This window comes from Apus apus, chromosome 11 (genome assembly GCF_020740795.1).
Source record: "Apus apus isolate bApuApu2 chromosome 11, bApuApu2.pri.cur, whole genome shotgun sequence".
NCBI classification, from domain to species: domain Eukaryota; kingdom Metazoa; phylum Chordata; class Aves; order Apodiformes; family Apodidae; genus Apus; species Apus apus.
The window spans coordinates 1,739,833-1,755,851 of NC_067292.1; the positions used below are offsets into that span (position 1 = coordinate 1,739,833).

The 16,019-nt window shown below is 46.4% G+C and overlaps 1 protein-coding gene across 10 annotated transcripts in view; it reads right to left on the reverse strand.

Moving 5' to 3' along the window:
- ZC3H18 (zinc finger CCCH-type containing 18) overlaps positions 1–16,019 on the reverse strand; it is a 48,905-nt gene that overhangs the window by 22,622 nt on the left and 10,264 nt on the right. For 6 of the 10 annotated variants that reach the window (XM_051629704.1, XM_051629698.1, XM_051629702.1 and 3 more), the window contains 7 exons: positions 14,144–14,228; positions 11,285–11,433; positions 10,882–10,974; positions 10,110–10,267; positions 8,458–8,490; positions 6,741–6,867; positions 5,105–5,397 (listed from right to left, as the gene is read on the reverse strand). In XM_051629704.1, coding sequence (XP_051485664.1) covers positions 5,105–5,397; positions 6,741–6,867; positions 8,458–8,490; positions 10,110–10,267; positions 10,882–10,974; positions 11,285–11,433; positions 14,144–14,228 — 938 coding nt within the window. The remainder of the gene's footprint in view (positions 1–5,104; positions 5,398–6,740; positions 6,868–8,457; positions 8,491–10,109; positions 10,268–10,881; positions 10,975–11,284; positions 11,434–14,143; positions 14,229–16,019) is intronic. The other 4 variants (XM_051629706.1, XM_051629700.1, XM_051629703.1 and 1 more) reach the window with 3 other exon arrangements.

Consider the following 16,019-nt stretch of genomic DNA (forward strand, 5'->3'; position numbering starts at 1 on the left):
ATGTTCTCACCCCAGAGATTAGCAACCACCTATTACAAAGACAGCTTGAACCAGCTTGGAAAAGCAATGCAAGGGTGAGCTCTGCTGAGGGAACATGCCCCCTTTTGTCCCAGGGTCTGCAGCATTATATAGCAGCTATTAATTGAGGGCTACTGCCACCTCATCAGAAGCTGGAAAGAAGCACAACGCTCCTTGCTGGAAGGTTTTCATGCAGAATTTATGATTTGCTACAGAAGAGGTGCCCTCTCTGATACTGCTTTACATTTCACAGTGTCCCTGCTTGCAAGTGTTATTTTTTAATGGCTGTATAAGTGCACTGTCAATAAGTCTTTAGCCCAGCTAAAGAAAACTTCCTTCCAAAAAACTGCTGGATGTGCCATAATCACAGGACAGTTCACCCAAACACTGCTCCTTCCTGACAGCTTTGGAGCTGCTGTCCTCTCCTGTCCGGACCCTGAGACATTTCTCAGAACAACCTCTTCCTCACCTTACTTGGCACCAGCATCCCACAGATTTTTGAGGTCTGTATCATGGGCTCAGACCAAATTTGTCTGTGCAGCTTTTAGGTCAGACTGCAGGACCAACTTCCTGGAGAACTGGAGAGAACAAGTTTCTCATGGACCTGCAGCATGGGAGTGCTGCTGCTTCTTCCTCCTCACTTGGTGGACAACCACCCAGTGCTACCCCAGCCAACGGGGCAGCAACACTGAGGCCACTGCCCTTGCCAGCAGGTCCAGTTCCTCATTGTCCCCCAAGCTTTGGAAATACAACCACTACCAGGTCCCATGACACTGACTGCATTGCTTAATGTGCTCCTGAAACAATCAGATTCCCTTGGATGATGGCAGGATAAAGACCTGTGCAACAACAGAAGGATTAAAGCAAGTTACTGTCTCTGTGTGCACAGCTAAAGGCCAGCAGCCCAGGTAAGAACATCTTACACTGCTCTAAGTCTCTTCAAATAAAATATTTCATGGCACTTTATCCCTGAAATGCTTTGCACAACAGTGAGCTAGACTGGCAAGATAGAGATATAAAGCAGAAATTTTGTACTCAGCAAAATCAGTCACAGCCTGGGGCACCAGAACTTGTTCTGGAAATGGGGAGCACAAGGACAGACAGCCAAGTTATCCCTCTAATTGATCATAAAGTGTCCTGGCTTGTTTAAGTGTTCGATGCCTGAGGAGGGAAGAGGAGGAGGAACAGTTTCACTAGCATTGCAATCTCAGATTATAAACTTCTTGGAGTGTTTACCTTGAGCTTGGGGAAAAAAAATAAACAAACCCAAAGCACAAAGGAGCAATTGCAAACTCCTTCAGGAACTGTCCAATACACATGGGACAATCCTACTCAAACAATGCAGAGTCTTCTTTCAAAAGATTCAAGAGAAACACTTGCCACCAAGTCTGTTAGGGTCTTTGTTGTTAAATTCTAATCCTACCTCATCTGTAGCAGGCAGTGATGCCAGGAAGTCCTTTGGCTTTCCTGCTTTATCAGCCTTAACTGCTTCTATGTCTGTTTGGAGACCAGATTAAACCTTCCTGCTCCCATTATAATGGAAAGGGAGTTTGTTTTCGTGTTCCTGGCTATTAGCTTTTTCAGTTTTCTTTCATCCCTTTCCACTCTGCATTCTGTATGTCAGTTTGCTCCTTCCTCCAGCCTCTCTCCTTGAGGGAGCTCTTAGGCTGATGGACAGACCAGCATCTACCTGTAATTACAGACATCCTCAGCTCTGCCTTTGGCAAAGCTCCTCACTGGTTGCACAATCCCTGTGGAGCAGTTTTCCAATCTCCCCAGCTCATTAGTGAGGGCAGAGCAGGGCTGCGTGGGCTCCGGCTGGAAGCGGCGCAGCCTTTGGTGCAGGAATGTTAACGGGCAGCTGCCTGCATCCTGCTGTGAGCCAGGTCACCACACAACACCTGGAAAGGCCAGACTTGCCAAAAGCTGGGATCCAGCCATTAGGGAAAGCCCGGAGTCTATAAATAGCCCCACAGGTGAGCACTACACCACTGCTCTGCATCCCGCTGCCCGGAAACGCGAGGCAGTCACAAGCATTTTACACATTAAACAAACTCTGGAGCTATTTTATCCCAAGGTGCCAAACCTGAGCCTCTGCCCCATGGCACGAAGGTATTTGGAGGAAAGGTGAGCAGGTCCCAAGCAAGGTGCTGCCACCAGGAAGTTTGGGGCCTGTCAAAAAGATGATGTGGGACAGAACAGCAATGCCTGGAGCCACTGCACGTGGCCAATCTGACCCAGCCTTTGAAGGAAGGTAGTGGAGGAAACACAACCTGCTGGAGGAGGCAGGTCTTCTCCAAGGAAAAAGCAGTTAAATGATGCTTTCACTTTGTTAAAAGGCTTTTTTTTTTTCCTTCTTAAAGAAAAAAAAAAGGACCCTTATTTCTGCAGTTCAGTTTGCTTTGCAAACATCCATCCACCTCTCAGTGCTGTAGGAAGAGGGTTCATGTGGACACAGGTTTCCACAGCAGGCACTGAAGTCCCATTAAGGGTACTTGGAGAGCTGCCTCCAACAGTGAAGGGCTTGGGGCTTATGGGCAAGTACTCCTACTAATTCCACTCTCCTCCAAGAGGTGATACCGTGTGTAGGTGATGACCTAAGATTTTTTTCTTTGAGATTTTAAAGCTTTCCACTAAGTACTAGCTCCCTATGCAAGACAAGAAGTGCAAACCCTTCTTGCCACCAGCCTTTAAAGCCCCAGAGAAATGAAGGCCAAGGCAATCCCTCCTCTGTCCCTCCCTGGCCCCACAGCCAGCAGTGCTTGTGTTGCAGGCCAAGCCTGGGGACACTTACAACAGCAGATTCTCTACAATCCATCTCTAGAAATTAGCAGACTTAAAATGAAAAGAAAAGCAAAAAAAGGTGCCTCAAGGACTATTTTTAATTTACCAAGTTTTGTCTTAAGAAGCCTGCTCTGGAGATCCAAGAGGCACCCACAGCTCCCTGAATTGGGGCGTATGTCAGAGGGGGAATAGGGGGAAGGAAGGAAGAGCCTGTATCCATGAAGCATATAATGTCATCAACACTGTAAATCATGGAATGGTGAAGGCTGGAGGGGACCTTAAAGATGATCAGGATCCAAATTCCCAGCTATGAAACAGGGACACCTCCCACCAGACCAAACTGCACAAGCCTTATCCAACCTGCCCTTGAACACCTCCAGGGATGGGGCATCAACAGCCTCCCTGGGCAACCTGTTCCAATGCCTTCCAGCCCTCATGGGGAAGAATTTCTTCCTCGTATCTAAGCTAAAACAACCCTCATTGAGTTTAAAATCATTACCCCATGTCCTATCACGCTCTGCCCTTGCCCAAAATCCCTCCCCATCTTTCCTGGAGCCCCTTGAGGCACTGGAAGTTGCCCTAAGGTCTCCCCAGAGCCTTCTCTTCTCCAGGCTGAACAAGCCCAACTCTTTCAGCCTATCTTCATAGCAAATCCCATCTCTTGGCTCACAGGGATGGTTACCAGGGGTGAGATGGATCCAAGACTGGTGAACATAGCTCCAGCTCCTACCCAGCAAGCCTTGGGCAGCACTGCTAGCGAAAGCTCTCCCACAAAGCCCTGCCCTGTGACCCAGGAGAACCAAGGGAAGGAAAACCAGCCCTAGGCACAGCAAGCCTGGTCACTGTGACTGTCCATGACTAACACCTCCACCTGCCCATCAGCTGATGTCACTTTCATCACCATCATCATCACATGGTTCTGGACAGCAAGAGCTCTTCCCACCACTACCCCAATGAGAGCCCAAACCGACAGCAAATGTGGTAATTAAGGTGCACAAATTATGGTTGTAAGTGAGAATTATAATTAAACTCAGCATATCATTAAAAGCATTCCTGCAACCACTGACACTGCTACTGCACTACAGACATCTTCAAACTGTTATGAAACTGTGACTTCCTCTGGGAAAAAAGGGTCATCATCAAAAAAATCAGCTTTCCTTCTATGCAAATAAAAATTCTGGGTCAGATTCAAGACTGAACTCTGCTCCCACCCCAAGCCACACAATTCCACCTGGCATCTCATTCTGAGCCTTCTTACCCTGGTTCTTTATTAAAAACACACTCTTCCTCATGTTTGTGATGTTTCACACCTTCCTCTAGTGCTTGAGAAGCTACACAGACGTCAAGCAGAAGGAGCAGCTCCAATATGCCTTGGGAAACAGCTTCCCTGCACCCCTCGTGGCCCTAACACCCACATACACACACACACTCGTGTGCCACATGTTCCTTGACATGCTGTCAGGAGACTCCACCTGCTGCTCCTTCCCAGGCACTGACACTGCTGATCAGCTTTCCTGAAGATGTCCGTCAGCAGGAAGTCTGACACTTCTCCCTCATTCTGAACCAAAAAGATGTGACATTCCAACTTCCCAGAAGACAAGTTCTATATTCAGCTGTGACATTTAGACAGTGCTGTACAAATATGCCTGACACCCGGCACACTGGTGAGGCACAGTACTTAACTAATTGACAGAGAAAGAAAACAGGATTCACTTTGGAAATTCCTAGACTTTGATTCAATTTTTTCTTTCACACAGGTCAGAACCAGGATTTTCAGAAAAAATGGGCAGTCAGAGGCAGGACACCTGGCTCCACACTGCAATTCCTCTTTAACATTCCAAGGAACACAAACCCTTTACCCTTTCTAGCCTCTTTTGGGAGCTTTACTTACAAATCTGCAGACACTTTTGCTACCCACAAACTCCCAAACCAGTCCTGACTCTTGTCAAAGGACATTTGTCAAAGCCACAAAAGGAGCTGCCACCATCTGTAGGTCTCTTTCAGCACTAGGGTGTCAGCCAACCACCCAAGACACACTCTAGCCTCAGGGGAACAGGAACATCTCGGTGCCTAGACAGCGGCTTTCCCCTCCTTTCAGCCTCAGGTTACACATGCTTGCTTCTTACTGATGTTTGAGCTCCACTTAGTGGCCAGCAAGGCTCACTTAGAGCCTTGCCTTCCTCTTGCAACTACCACTTTACGGACAATAAGGATCTTCCCCACTGTGACCCCGTGGATTTGTGATCCACCGTTAAACCAACATCAACTGAAGAGTCAAGCCCGAGTTCCAGCAAACACTCACCTCGGCAGCAGCGGGGACCGCGGCTTTGGCTTTTCCTTCTCCTTCTCACGTTCCCTGTCCCGGTCTCGATCCCTGTCCCGGTCCCTGTGTTGTCTGTCTTTTTCATCTCTCTTCACTCGTTCCCTCTCCCGTTCCCACTCTTCTTTCCGCCGCTGACGCTCCTTGTCGCGCTCCCGCTCCCGTTCTCGTTCCCGCTCCCGCTGGCGCCGCTCCCGTTCCCGCTCCCGCTCCCTCTCCCGTTCCCTTTCTCGTTGTCTGTTCTCTCTTTCCCTCTCCCGTTCTCGCTCCCTTTCCTTCAAAAAGAAAAGGCAAATCAAAAGAAAAGGCAAATCATCGAGACGCTGGGGTGACATCTCCCAGCAAAGCGGGCAGCAAGGCTCCCGAGTCTTGGCCCACAGGCAATTCCACACCCCTTTCCCTGTTAAAATAACTGGGAATCACTGTGTGCTGAGCAGGCAGAAAGGAGAGAGGAACAACACACACTCATCACCGTTGTAATTGTCAGAGACAACAAAGATTAATTTGGCTTCTTATACTTATTAAATAAATGCATTGATGTTGACAAGTATTTACTCTCATTGCTAATCATGTTTGTAATGAGCTAATTAACTTTATAAACATGCACCAGGAAAAAGAATCGATGGCGCATCATGGGCAACAACAGCTCAGTTTGTGCACAGCTCCTGGAGACCTGCAGGGTCTCACAGCAAAGGGAAAACCACCCTAATGGAGGTGACAAATGCCACTGAGAAGCTCTCCGCTGAGCAGGACTTTTTCTTCTTGCCACTGGCTCTGCAGACACAGCAATTTGCACCAGGCAAAAGGAAGCAGAGGGAAAAGGTTCACAGCCTGATTTTCACTGAGCAGCGTAGAGCAGGGCAACACAACCAGCTGTGCCTGGGCCCTGGGCTGCTGCCTGGGCCCTCTCCTCCTCTGACTCAACCAACCAACGTGCAGCTCTGCCAGTGGTGGGACAGTCATGCCAGAGCCTCCATCTGTACACAAAGCACACCTGTCCAAATCTAATCCTTGCTCTCTGTCCCAGGAAATAAGCAAACTGTCCCTCTGGTTGTTTCCTGGAAACTCCCTCTCTCTCCAGCATTTCCAAGAACAGCTGCAGATGTGGTCGTAGGTGCTACACAACTGCCTGGTCCACAGAGGAGCAGCTGGTGCACATGAAGAGGAACATGCTTTTGCCTTCACCACCCTGAAACAGAACATCTCCCATCCCTGCTCCTCAGAGTGTGTTCTGTGCAGTAATTAACTCAAGATTTAACCATCTGTAAGTTGAAGCATCTTGAATGACAGAATGGTAGAGGTTAGAAAGGAACTCTGGAGATCATCTAGAACAACCCTCTGCTAGAGCAGGATCCCTTACAGCAGATCACACACGCGTCCAGGAGGGTTTGAAATGTCTCCAGGGATGGAAACCCCACAAGCTCCCTGGGCAGCCTGTCCCACTGCTCTGTTACCCTCAGAGTAAAGAAGTATTTTTTTATATTTAGGTTAAACCTTCTGTGCTCTAGTTTGTGACCATACATGAAAAGTCCCATTTCAACCACTGCCTGGTAACATGACAAGAACCAGAAGTACCTGGAAGAGAGCTGAAAGGAAAAGCAGAGAAAGGGGTTATTACCTTACTTACTCTGTAGTTACGGTATGGATCTGGGTCTGTGTACTGAACCCTGAAATTCTCATACTGCCCACCACGCCAGAACCGTTCTATTTCATAGTCATAATAGGGATCTGTATAGGGATCAAGCCTACAATGAAAAACAGGGCAAGTTAGAAAGGGAAATATAACCTTGTCACCGCACAGAAACACTACGGGTTCTAGGTCAGCTCTTGGTCACTGTGCACTGACAAGAAAAACACATGTTCAACCCAGCACGACCCTACAAAGGGGTTTATTTCCTACATATCCCAAACAGTCTTTTTTAAGTGAAGCTTATCAGAGAAAAGCACAAACCTTTCTTGATAAACACACAAAAAAGGACACTGCGAACCAAATTCAGTCCTCAAATCAATGGGGTAAAAATGCAGAAGCACCAGTTGCTTTCATAGCCACTTCAAACGTAGGGAAATGTGACAGAGCATGTTTTGCCTCATCGATTTAGAGCTGCATTTTCTGCCCGTGCACACACAGCTGATCCCAAGCACCCTCACATCAGAAGTGGAAAGGATGGTGATCTCCTCCTCCCCACCACCAAAGGTGATGGGTGCATCCCGGTGCCACCAGCACAGGCCAGGAGCTGTTGCTGAGTTTTCCAGCAGGAGAAGCTAAGCTTTGGGGCAGGCCAGCAAGACTCTGTCCCTAGAGCTGGAATTACTCCGTGCAACAAAAGTAACTGCATCTACCACTGACATTCTCCAGTGGAAAACAGGTGCTGAAAACCCAGCACACCAGGAACTGGCAGGCACGTGGCACAGCCTGCTCAGCTGCAACACTGTCTGTATTTTTGGGGAGGAAAAGGATTTAAACCCTCCCCCCTCCTTAAAACTGCAACTTTTCCTCCATCTGATGATTTCCATTAGCATTATTTGTGGTTTGAATTCATGTATTCAACAATATCCAATCCCTGCCAGCCACCTGGAGTGAAAATACCAGACCCATGGTAAAGATGGGGAGGTGGGTACAGGAAACAAGAAACTTCCAGGGCCACAGAGGAGTGAGTGGCAGAACTAAGATTATAAAGCAAGTGCTCCCAAATTCCAGATTATCCATAATGAGACTCTTAACTTGTAAGTAAGAGGAATAAAGGGCCCAATTTTGCATTTTAAGAAGTGCCAAATAATCTAAAGCAGGCTAAGGTGCTAGTGCTGCCCTGCCAGTCCAGCAGCTGCCTGGATTTCTTTCAGTGCTCTTAAATTGTTTAACATTGCTATTTTTGCCTGAAATGAGAAGTCAAGGGAAAGAGTACCAGGGAATCTTGAATAGGGATGCTCAGTTCAGCAACAAACTCCTGATGCCAATCAGACAACACTCTGGATTCAGCAACATCAGGTGTTCAGAGAGACACAAAATCTCAAGCTACACCAAAAAAGAAAACACTTTTTAACCCAGTCTCAAGTCCAAATCTCCCCATTCCCTTCCTAGGACATTTGTGGACTTTTTTAGTCAGCTAAACAAGCATCACTGCTGTGCATTTAGATAATTCAGTGCTTCCATCCTTAGGTGAATAAACCATATCACCCAAAAAGTCAAATACATCCCTTTGGTTAATACACCACCCACCAACACACTGGATGGGACCGTGGTCTGTGGCCTGGGAAGTTTTAAGAAGTACAATGGAGAAAGGAAAGGGAATATTTTCTTACAGTTGTAACAGTACTGGAATCAAAGACCTGCTTACCCATAGTTAATGTTTTCTTTGATGTCCACCTCCCTATAGTTTTTCAAAAAAGAAAAAGGGATTCATGAACTATTTAGACATCTTCATATGTCACAAGACAGTCCTGAAAGCATTTTCTACCATCCCAGCTGCACCACCAGGGGTTAGTTTGCTGTAAGGTGTCAGTCTGTGCAGTAAGTGTGTGTGTGAGAAAAAACACCATTTTCTAGATTTGCAGCAGCAGCAACTTCATAACTTTTGCATTTACACACAATGAAGATACTTTAATGGCACAGTCTGCTTATACACAAAGGTGCTTAAATTTTCAGGAATTTCATATGATTACCTTTTTTTTTTTTTAACACTGGCTACATGCAAGATACTTTTTATCTTGTGGCTTTATGAGAAAACAGAAATTCCTGTACCTAACACAACAATTCTTCCATCAGTGAGGCAGTGGCACAAACCAACTAGAACACTGATGCTAGTTTTATATGCAGTCATAAAATAAAGATACTCTTTGGTCAACCCACAGAGCACTGGTGGGAATCCATCCCAGGTGCCTTCTCAGAGGACGAGAAGACCAAGATACAAATTGATTTCTACACAGGAAAAAAATAATTAATGTGGGGCAACTGTTTTGTTACAGTCTGCAGAACTGAGTAGGCTCCTTTTTAAGACAGGGAAAGGAACTGCACCTCAGAGAAAACCGAAGACTATTGAAGAAAAGCTTCACCTGCTACTTTTCAGGCTTTCTTTTACAGCTCATTTGTTCTAAAATAGACAGAACCAAGCCTTGCAAATACTTTGTGAGTAGAAATAATCTATAATCTGTAGGTGTAGGAAGAACAGAGGATGTTTAAGACAGAAACAGAGATTCCCCCGTGTTCCTGCAGAATGCAGGCTTCTCTCTCAAAAATTCTTTTTCCAGTCTATTTCTTGGCTCAAAAACTAATGAGCAAGTCTCTCCGAGCTGACTTAAGTCATCCTTGCACCCTCTTCTGCCTGCTCTCAGTCATGACAGGAGCATGTCAGGTCTCCCAACATTTTATGTTCTACCTCCTTAAAAAACAGTTACCTGAACACTTCATTTTAGGATGTTTGTTTTGGGCCAAGCCAAACCTGGGGCAGCCAACAGGTTTGCTTTCTGACCAGTGTCTTACTAAACAGTTTATCTGGGACTGGTCAAGATGTTTGTTAAGACCAGCTGCTGTGTCAATGGCTTTGCAAATAAACACCCAGCTGGCTGAGCCCATACAACTGCTGTCCTGAAGCTCCTGGAGGCTGAACATACTCCAACTTTGCAGCCTCAGCTTTAGCATTTTAAAACTCTCATGGGTTGGCATAAGAAAAACAAGAGGGGAAAAAAGCTGGAAGAATGCACTGGCCTGAGGTAGGCAACACACAACTAGGCCAGTTGGAGGGACCAGTGTGCCAACACCACTGAAGGCAGAAAGGTCTAAAGATGACTGTGAAGGAGGGTAGTGCTGAACTGGAGTGAGTGGAGACAGCTCAAGTTTTTATCTGGTGTACACACTGCTTCATGGAAGCTGTTTCCATTTCCTGAGGTGAGCATTCCTCCAACGTAGAGGAACAAGTTAACTGCAGACTGCCACATTGCACTAGGTTTCCCACCCATCTATCCACACAGCAAAACCAAGACAGCAGCTTACGCTGGATCTCGGACGTCTCTGGTGATGCGGTAATTCCAGTCACGGAAAAACTCGTTCTCTTTGTCAAATTCACGCTCGTCTTCGCCAATAGTCACAGTGAACCTCTTCTCCTCAAAGTCAGGCTCCTGTTCTTTCCTCATAGTTGCCTTTTTTAATACCTGTCATGATAGAAAAATAAAAATATTGTAAAGAGAGATTTCTGCGGCCCAGAGAAACTGCAGAATTAAAAACCCTCCACTTGGAACCCTGCACATGCTCTGCAACTAAAGGCACCTTCTTCTGCCCAAGTCTTAGAAACTTGCAGGATGCTGGACTTTTCCTAATGTAAAAAGTGTATTTTGCTATTCCATCAGCTCAGAACAGCAGCAGATGGGCAACAGGTGGCACACATACTGACACCATTTTCTGCCATGATCAGATCCTATAGATGCTAGAGAAACAGGGACTGAAGTAAAGGAAACTGGAGGAGCTTTAAAACTTCTGTTTTGTGGTGGGTTTGGCTCCAAGATGTCTGATCTGGTCAGGGTCACAGACTCTCCCTAGCTCCTGTTAATATAAAAAAACCAAACCTGGATGCCAGATCCTCCTGACTGTACAATAAATGTGATCGACAACAAAATGTGGTTAATAGGTTCAAAGGCAAAAGGAAGGCTCCTTAAAAAGAGCAAGACACCACATGCTGCAAAAAGAGCTCTGCCAGCATCCTGCTCCCAGTGAAACAGGCCAGTGGCTTTTGGAGACAGCCAGCAAACTTCCTGAGAACACCACTTACCTCCTTAGCATGGCGGAGTCCTCTCTCCCAGGCACTTTCTGTTGGAGGGTCTGGAGGGGGTGGAGGTAAGATTTCATCAACAACTGGCCCTCCCTGTTGAAGAGGAGAGCAGAGGAAGGAGACAAGACACTCAGAATTAGTTTTCAGTAGCAAACTCATGTTTTTTACCCCAGAGTACCTCCAGATACTCAGAAGATGTATCAACATGACATGAGCTGGGACACACCTGGAAAGCTATTTACCTCTATTAGCAACTTCAAAACCACCTTTTAAAAAACACGTGTCCGATAGACGTACTGAATTTTGCTGAAGTACTAGCTCAAATAAAAATCTTCACTTCTCCTCCAGCAGGAGACAAAAGCTAGATGCAGAAGCCATAAATTCACAGGAATGATGTCCATACCCAAGGGTTGGCTGGCATCAGGGGGTGAGGGCCCATAGGAGGAGCACCATTTGGGGAGAAGGGCTCAGGCTTGGAGATCAAGGAGTAGTTTCCTTTGTCATTCACGCCAGGGTGAATAAATCGACAGTTCATGCCCCAAGTGCAGTGACCTGTGGAAATAACAGCTCTGTTAGACCCCTGGAGGCCTCCAGCAAGCATTTGATCAGCCCCACAACCATTTAAAACCCATCAAAGAACATTGCTGTTTGAGACATCTGACTTTTCTTCCCTCCAACTTGAGATTTTCCTGTTTTCGTATATGTGGCAACTTGCCACCTCCCACCTTCCCAGGGATGACAAATAGATCCAGTCACAGCTGGATGAACATACAAGAACCTTATTACAGTGAGGAGAGGGGAGGGATGGATGTACACACACCATCAAGAAAAAGCAGTAACAAGCTGATGAGCTCTTCAGGTCTTATTAATGACAAACACTTCCAAGTCAGGAGCTTTACCTCTTACAGAAAACAGTGACTATAACCTGACAGCAAGGAAAGCATCACAGCGCATTCAAAACAAACAGCTCTCTGGTGAGGCAGGAAGGACATCCAAGCTTTTCCCTCCAGCTGACTCCACCGGCTTGCCAACACAACGCAGGAAATGAGACATCACTATGGAGGCCAGCAGACAGATCTGAAACTGCTCATCAGCTTCAGGTACCATCCCCAAGGAAATAGTAACACTCACGGGTCTTCAACAGGATACCAAGCTAATTCCCAACTTCATTTTAGCTTGCTTTAAAAGCAAACCCTTTTTTTTCTTTTCTTCTGGCAATCCACTCAACATCAGGCAACAGACACCTTGCAGATTTCCCAGGAGACACCACAAAGCCATTGCTGGTCCTGCCCAGCTTGGGCAGCACACATGGATTTCAGGTCTGGAGCAGCTAATGCTGCCGTGGATCTCAGCTGGCAGGGAAACATGTCAGAAATTTGCACTGGAAAACACTCCTCATCAGATTAACCAGGAGCTGGTGTTCTCAGTCACAGGTAACACTGGATGCTTTTGTGCTGTCAAACATCATGGGAGCACAAACCCCTCTGCACAGGGGCTGAGGGAGCAACAGATCCTCCCTCAGTGCCTGCACACTGGGGATAAGGGCTGATGGACACCTACAGCAGCACTTACTCTTTCTACCGAGGTGTCAAGGGAAAGGAATGACCAGCCTGACGAGTAAGGGGCCCTGCTGCATATGTCAAGCTGGCTGCTCATCAAGCTACTTCACTGAAGGCTTTGCAAGCAAGTCATTCATGGCACTGGACAGACACTGCCAGGTGAGTACTGCTCAGACACAGCAAGGACTAAAATCCAAACATCTCCAAGGTCCCACATGAGCAGGGCCTGATGTCCTGGTGGCAACAGAGCCTCTAAGGGGTGAGCAAGAGCAAGTGTCAACGTTATCTGAACCCATGCCAAATCAAAGAAAAACAACTGTGGCAGGAGATCCTGCAGCCTGAACTTTGACTCAGGCAAATATTTCCATGCTGCGCGGAGGTGAACGTCACACCAGGGACTCAGGAACAAACATCTCTTCTTGCCGAGGGACTTCCCTGTTCCATCATCATCATGAACATGTTTGTGTCTCACTACAGGCAGAAAACTTGATACCAGAAGATATTCAGGAAGCCAAGGACATGGTATCTGATGGTCACGTCTGTGGAAACCCCCTAAGCAGTCCTTACGTGGCACATGCCACTGACGCAAGGAATGAGAGACTCCACCCTGGTCTCCACCCTCCTTCTAATTTCAGATTTTCATAAATTGTTTCAAGGGAGATTGTAAATAAAACCAAGTACATAAGCAAACATGAAGTGAGGTGAAGCTGAAGGTGAAGCAGGTGAGTTATAATCAGTTTAAATAAGAAAACATTTACAAAACCTACTCTCAACATTAAAATAAAAGCAGGATAGTCTAAGAAAGCTGTTGTGCAGTTGCACAAACTCTGGGGAATGTCCTATTAAGAATTATAATAAAATAAATACATTTGGTTAGATTTAAAAGTTTCAAGTCTTTGGCCTCATTCTTCTTATGAATAAGTAAGAAACACTTCTTATGATTTCCTACCCCACTTCTTTCCAAACAAGGCTGACAATCCCAACCACCTTTCAGAAACATGGTATCTGACACAGCATGGAGCAATCTTCCTTCTTGAGGTAAAATCCTCTATTTACATGAGCATTATTTTTCATTCCAGCTGAGCATTTCCCCAGCTCAGTAGAAGCAGAGGCCACTGGCACATCTCACTCTGCCAGGTCCAGTGTCACCCTCGAGCACATCATCTCGCTTGTGCTTTCTGGGCTGCCACACATGATGGCAACGTGATGTCACATCAGTCTTTCTGACAGAGAAACAGTATTTCTAGCCCTATTTTCAACCTTAAAGTTTTAGAGAATGTCTTTTAGTAACTGGGGAAGTGGGTAGGATATGGGATTGCAAGAAGCAATTGGCAAGTCATTAGCTTGGTAAAACATAATGAGCATTTGCCATTTTTCTGTTCTACAGAATAACCTCTAGGCAACAGCTGGCTGTTAAATCAGCCCAGGCAGTTTCATTCCATGCTGCTTCAAAAACAGTAGCAAGTTTTCCTTCATTTGCTTCTACCAGGCTCACCACACCAGGGCAAAGCAATTTTTGCATACTGCCTCTATATAAACTGAGCATCTGGCCACCAAGGAAGGGAAAGGTGATACTGAGGACACCTGGGGCAGAGGTTATCATGTAGACAGGAGCTTCACTGGTACAAAACCAAACAAGAAACATGACAGCATCTGTGGTTTTCCTCTCACAATGACAGCCTGTTGTGGGAAACTGTCATTACCTTTCATAAAGAATCGGCAGGTGGGACGTGGCCTCACTTTTCTGTCGTTGGGGTCTTTGACTTCTCCTTCTTCTAAGTCATCATCCTGGAACAGACAGACAAGCTGACATTTCACGTGGTGCATTTTCGGCAGTGACTTGACATTTCACAATATGGTCAAATATCAGTCACTGAAAACACACCCTGGAGCAAAACACAAGAGAAAAGCAATATAAAGATACAATAAATACCCCTGAGCATCTTCACAACACGCTGCTACAAACAAGAAGAAGCATTAACTTCAGTGTTTCAAAGGTGGCTGCAAACCCCCGCAGGCACCAGGGACATCTTGGTGCCACACCACAGACCAAGGTTTCAAGCTGCAACATTTTACCCAATTACATGCTTAAGGGCTCAAAATCAACAAGGATGATGGATTCAGCTCCTGTGCCTTGGCTGAGCAAGGCTGGCTGTGTATCTGCAGCTGCTAGAATGTGTGAGGCAGTCTGAGGAAGCTTCATGTTCTTTTGAGGCAAATGAGCTAAATGGTGTGAGCTTTCCTTCCTGCAGGCTGACAGTGACCACGGTGGGACAGGGTAATGCCACCACCCTTCAGAGCCTTTAAAGTGGGCTGTCCCCTGCTCAGCACTCATGGCATCCCTGGTTAGTTCAAGCCAATTCTTCCCATTCGTTCGTTTAAAATACGTCACGGTATCTCCAGAGGTTCCTTCCAAACCCACCATTCTATGGTTCCTGCATTAACACCATAACCCAAGGCAGACACAGCACACCCATAGCTCAGGGGCTGAGGGGTGGCTGCTATTACAACACTTGATTATAAAATGCTTCCCCACCATGCTGGGCAACAATGTCACACATCAGCTTCTCAGGATAAAAAGTCATATTTGTTTCTTCCAGTCCTCTCTGGAAGCAACTTGACACTTTCCCTTCTATTCCTCAGCTCCACACAGGAGCTGTGAATCAGCTCTAACAAAACTCCACATCACCCCCAGACACAGCAGTCCCAGGAAGAAATTCTAAGAGACAGAGGTTGCTTCAAAGATTAAGAACCACGAGGCATGAGAATGAAACACCTCCAGAATAAGCCTTTGTCCTCTATGGAAAAAACCAAAAAAACTTCCCTGGCCTCATTAGTTGAAAAGTCAAAAGGAGCTAAAAAGAAGTGGTAATGCAGAAAGCAAAGACATACATGGCCAGAGAGCTGTCAGAAGTTGGCAAGGAAATCAGTTATTTATCCTAAAGGCAGCCTGGCCTTCCCTCCATCTGCCTCTGCTTCTCCATCACAGAAGTTTTCAGCATATGAAACACATCTGAAGAGGGAGCATCTAGTGGAGGCCTCCCCTTTGTGTGGCAGTCGCAGCAACCCTGAGCCAGTGACAGCAGTTTTCTACATGGAAAAGACTAAGAGAGTTATGTACTTGGATCAATTCAGCAGCCGGAAAGGAGGAAAAACCATCACTCGGCTGCAGACAAAAGGATGAACAGCAAGACGGGTTAACAGCCTCTCCTGCTGCACTGCTGAGGGCAGCACAAGGAGAGCTCCCCCGAACAAGAGCAGATTTTCAAGACTACGTGTATATTCTAATTAAAACCTGCATTCATATTCCCCCCCCACTTCAAGACAGAGCTCTGAAAGCAGAGCCAGCCACAGAGGTTTCCCATTTGCCCCCCAAAGCTGCGGATGGCGTCTGGCCAGGCGTGACTGGCAGAACCAGCCCTGCTCCTTTCAGAGGGGCTCTGAAGGTCTTTGCAAACGCTGTACTTGAACAAAAGGGAAAGCATTTATTTCTGTGAGGTCTCCTTGGAATCAGGCAGCTGGGAACCTTGTTATGAGCTAATGTATGAAAAGAGTACAGACTCATCTTGTGCTTTGTAA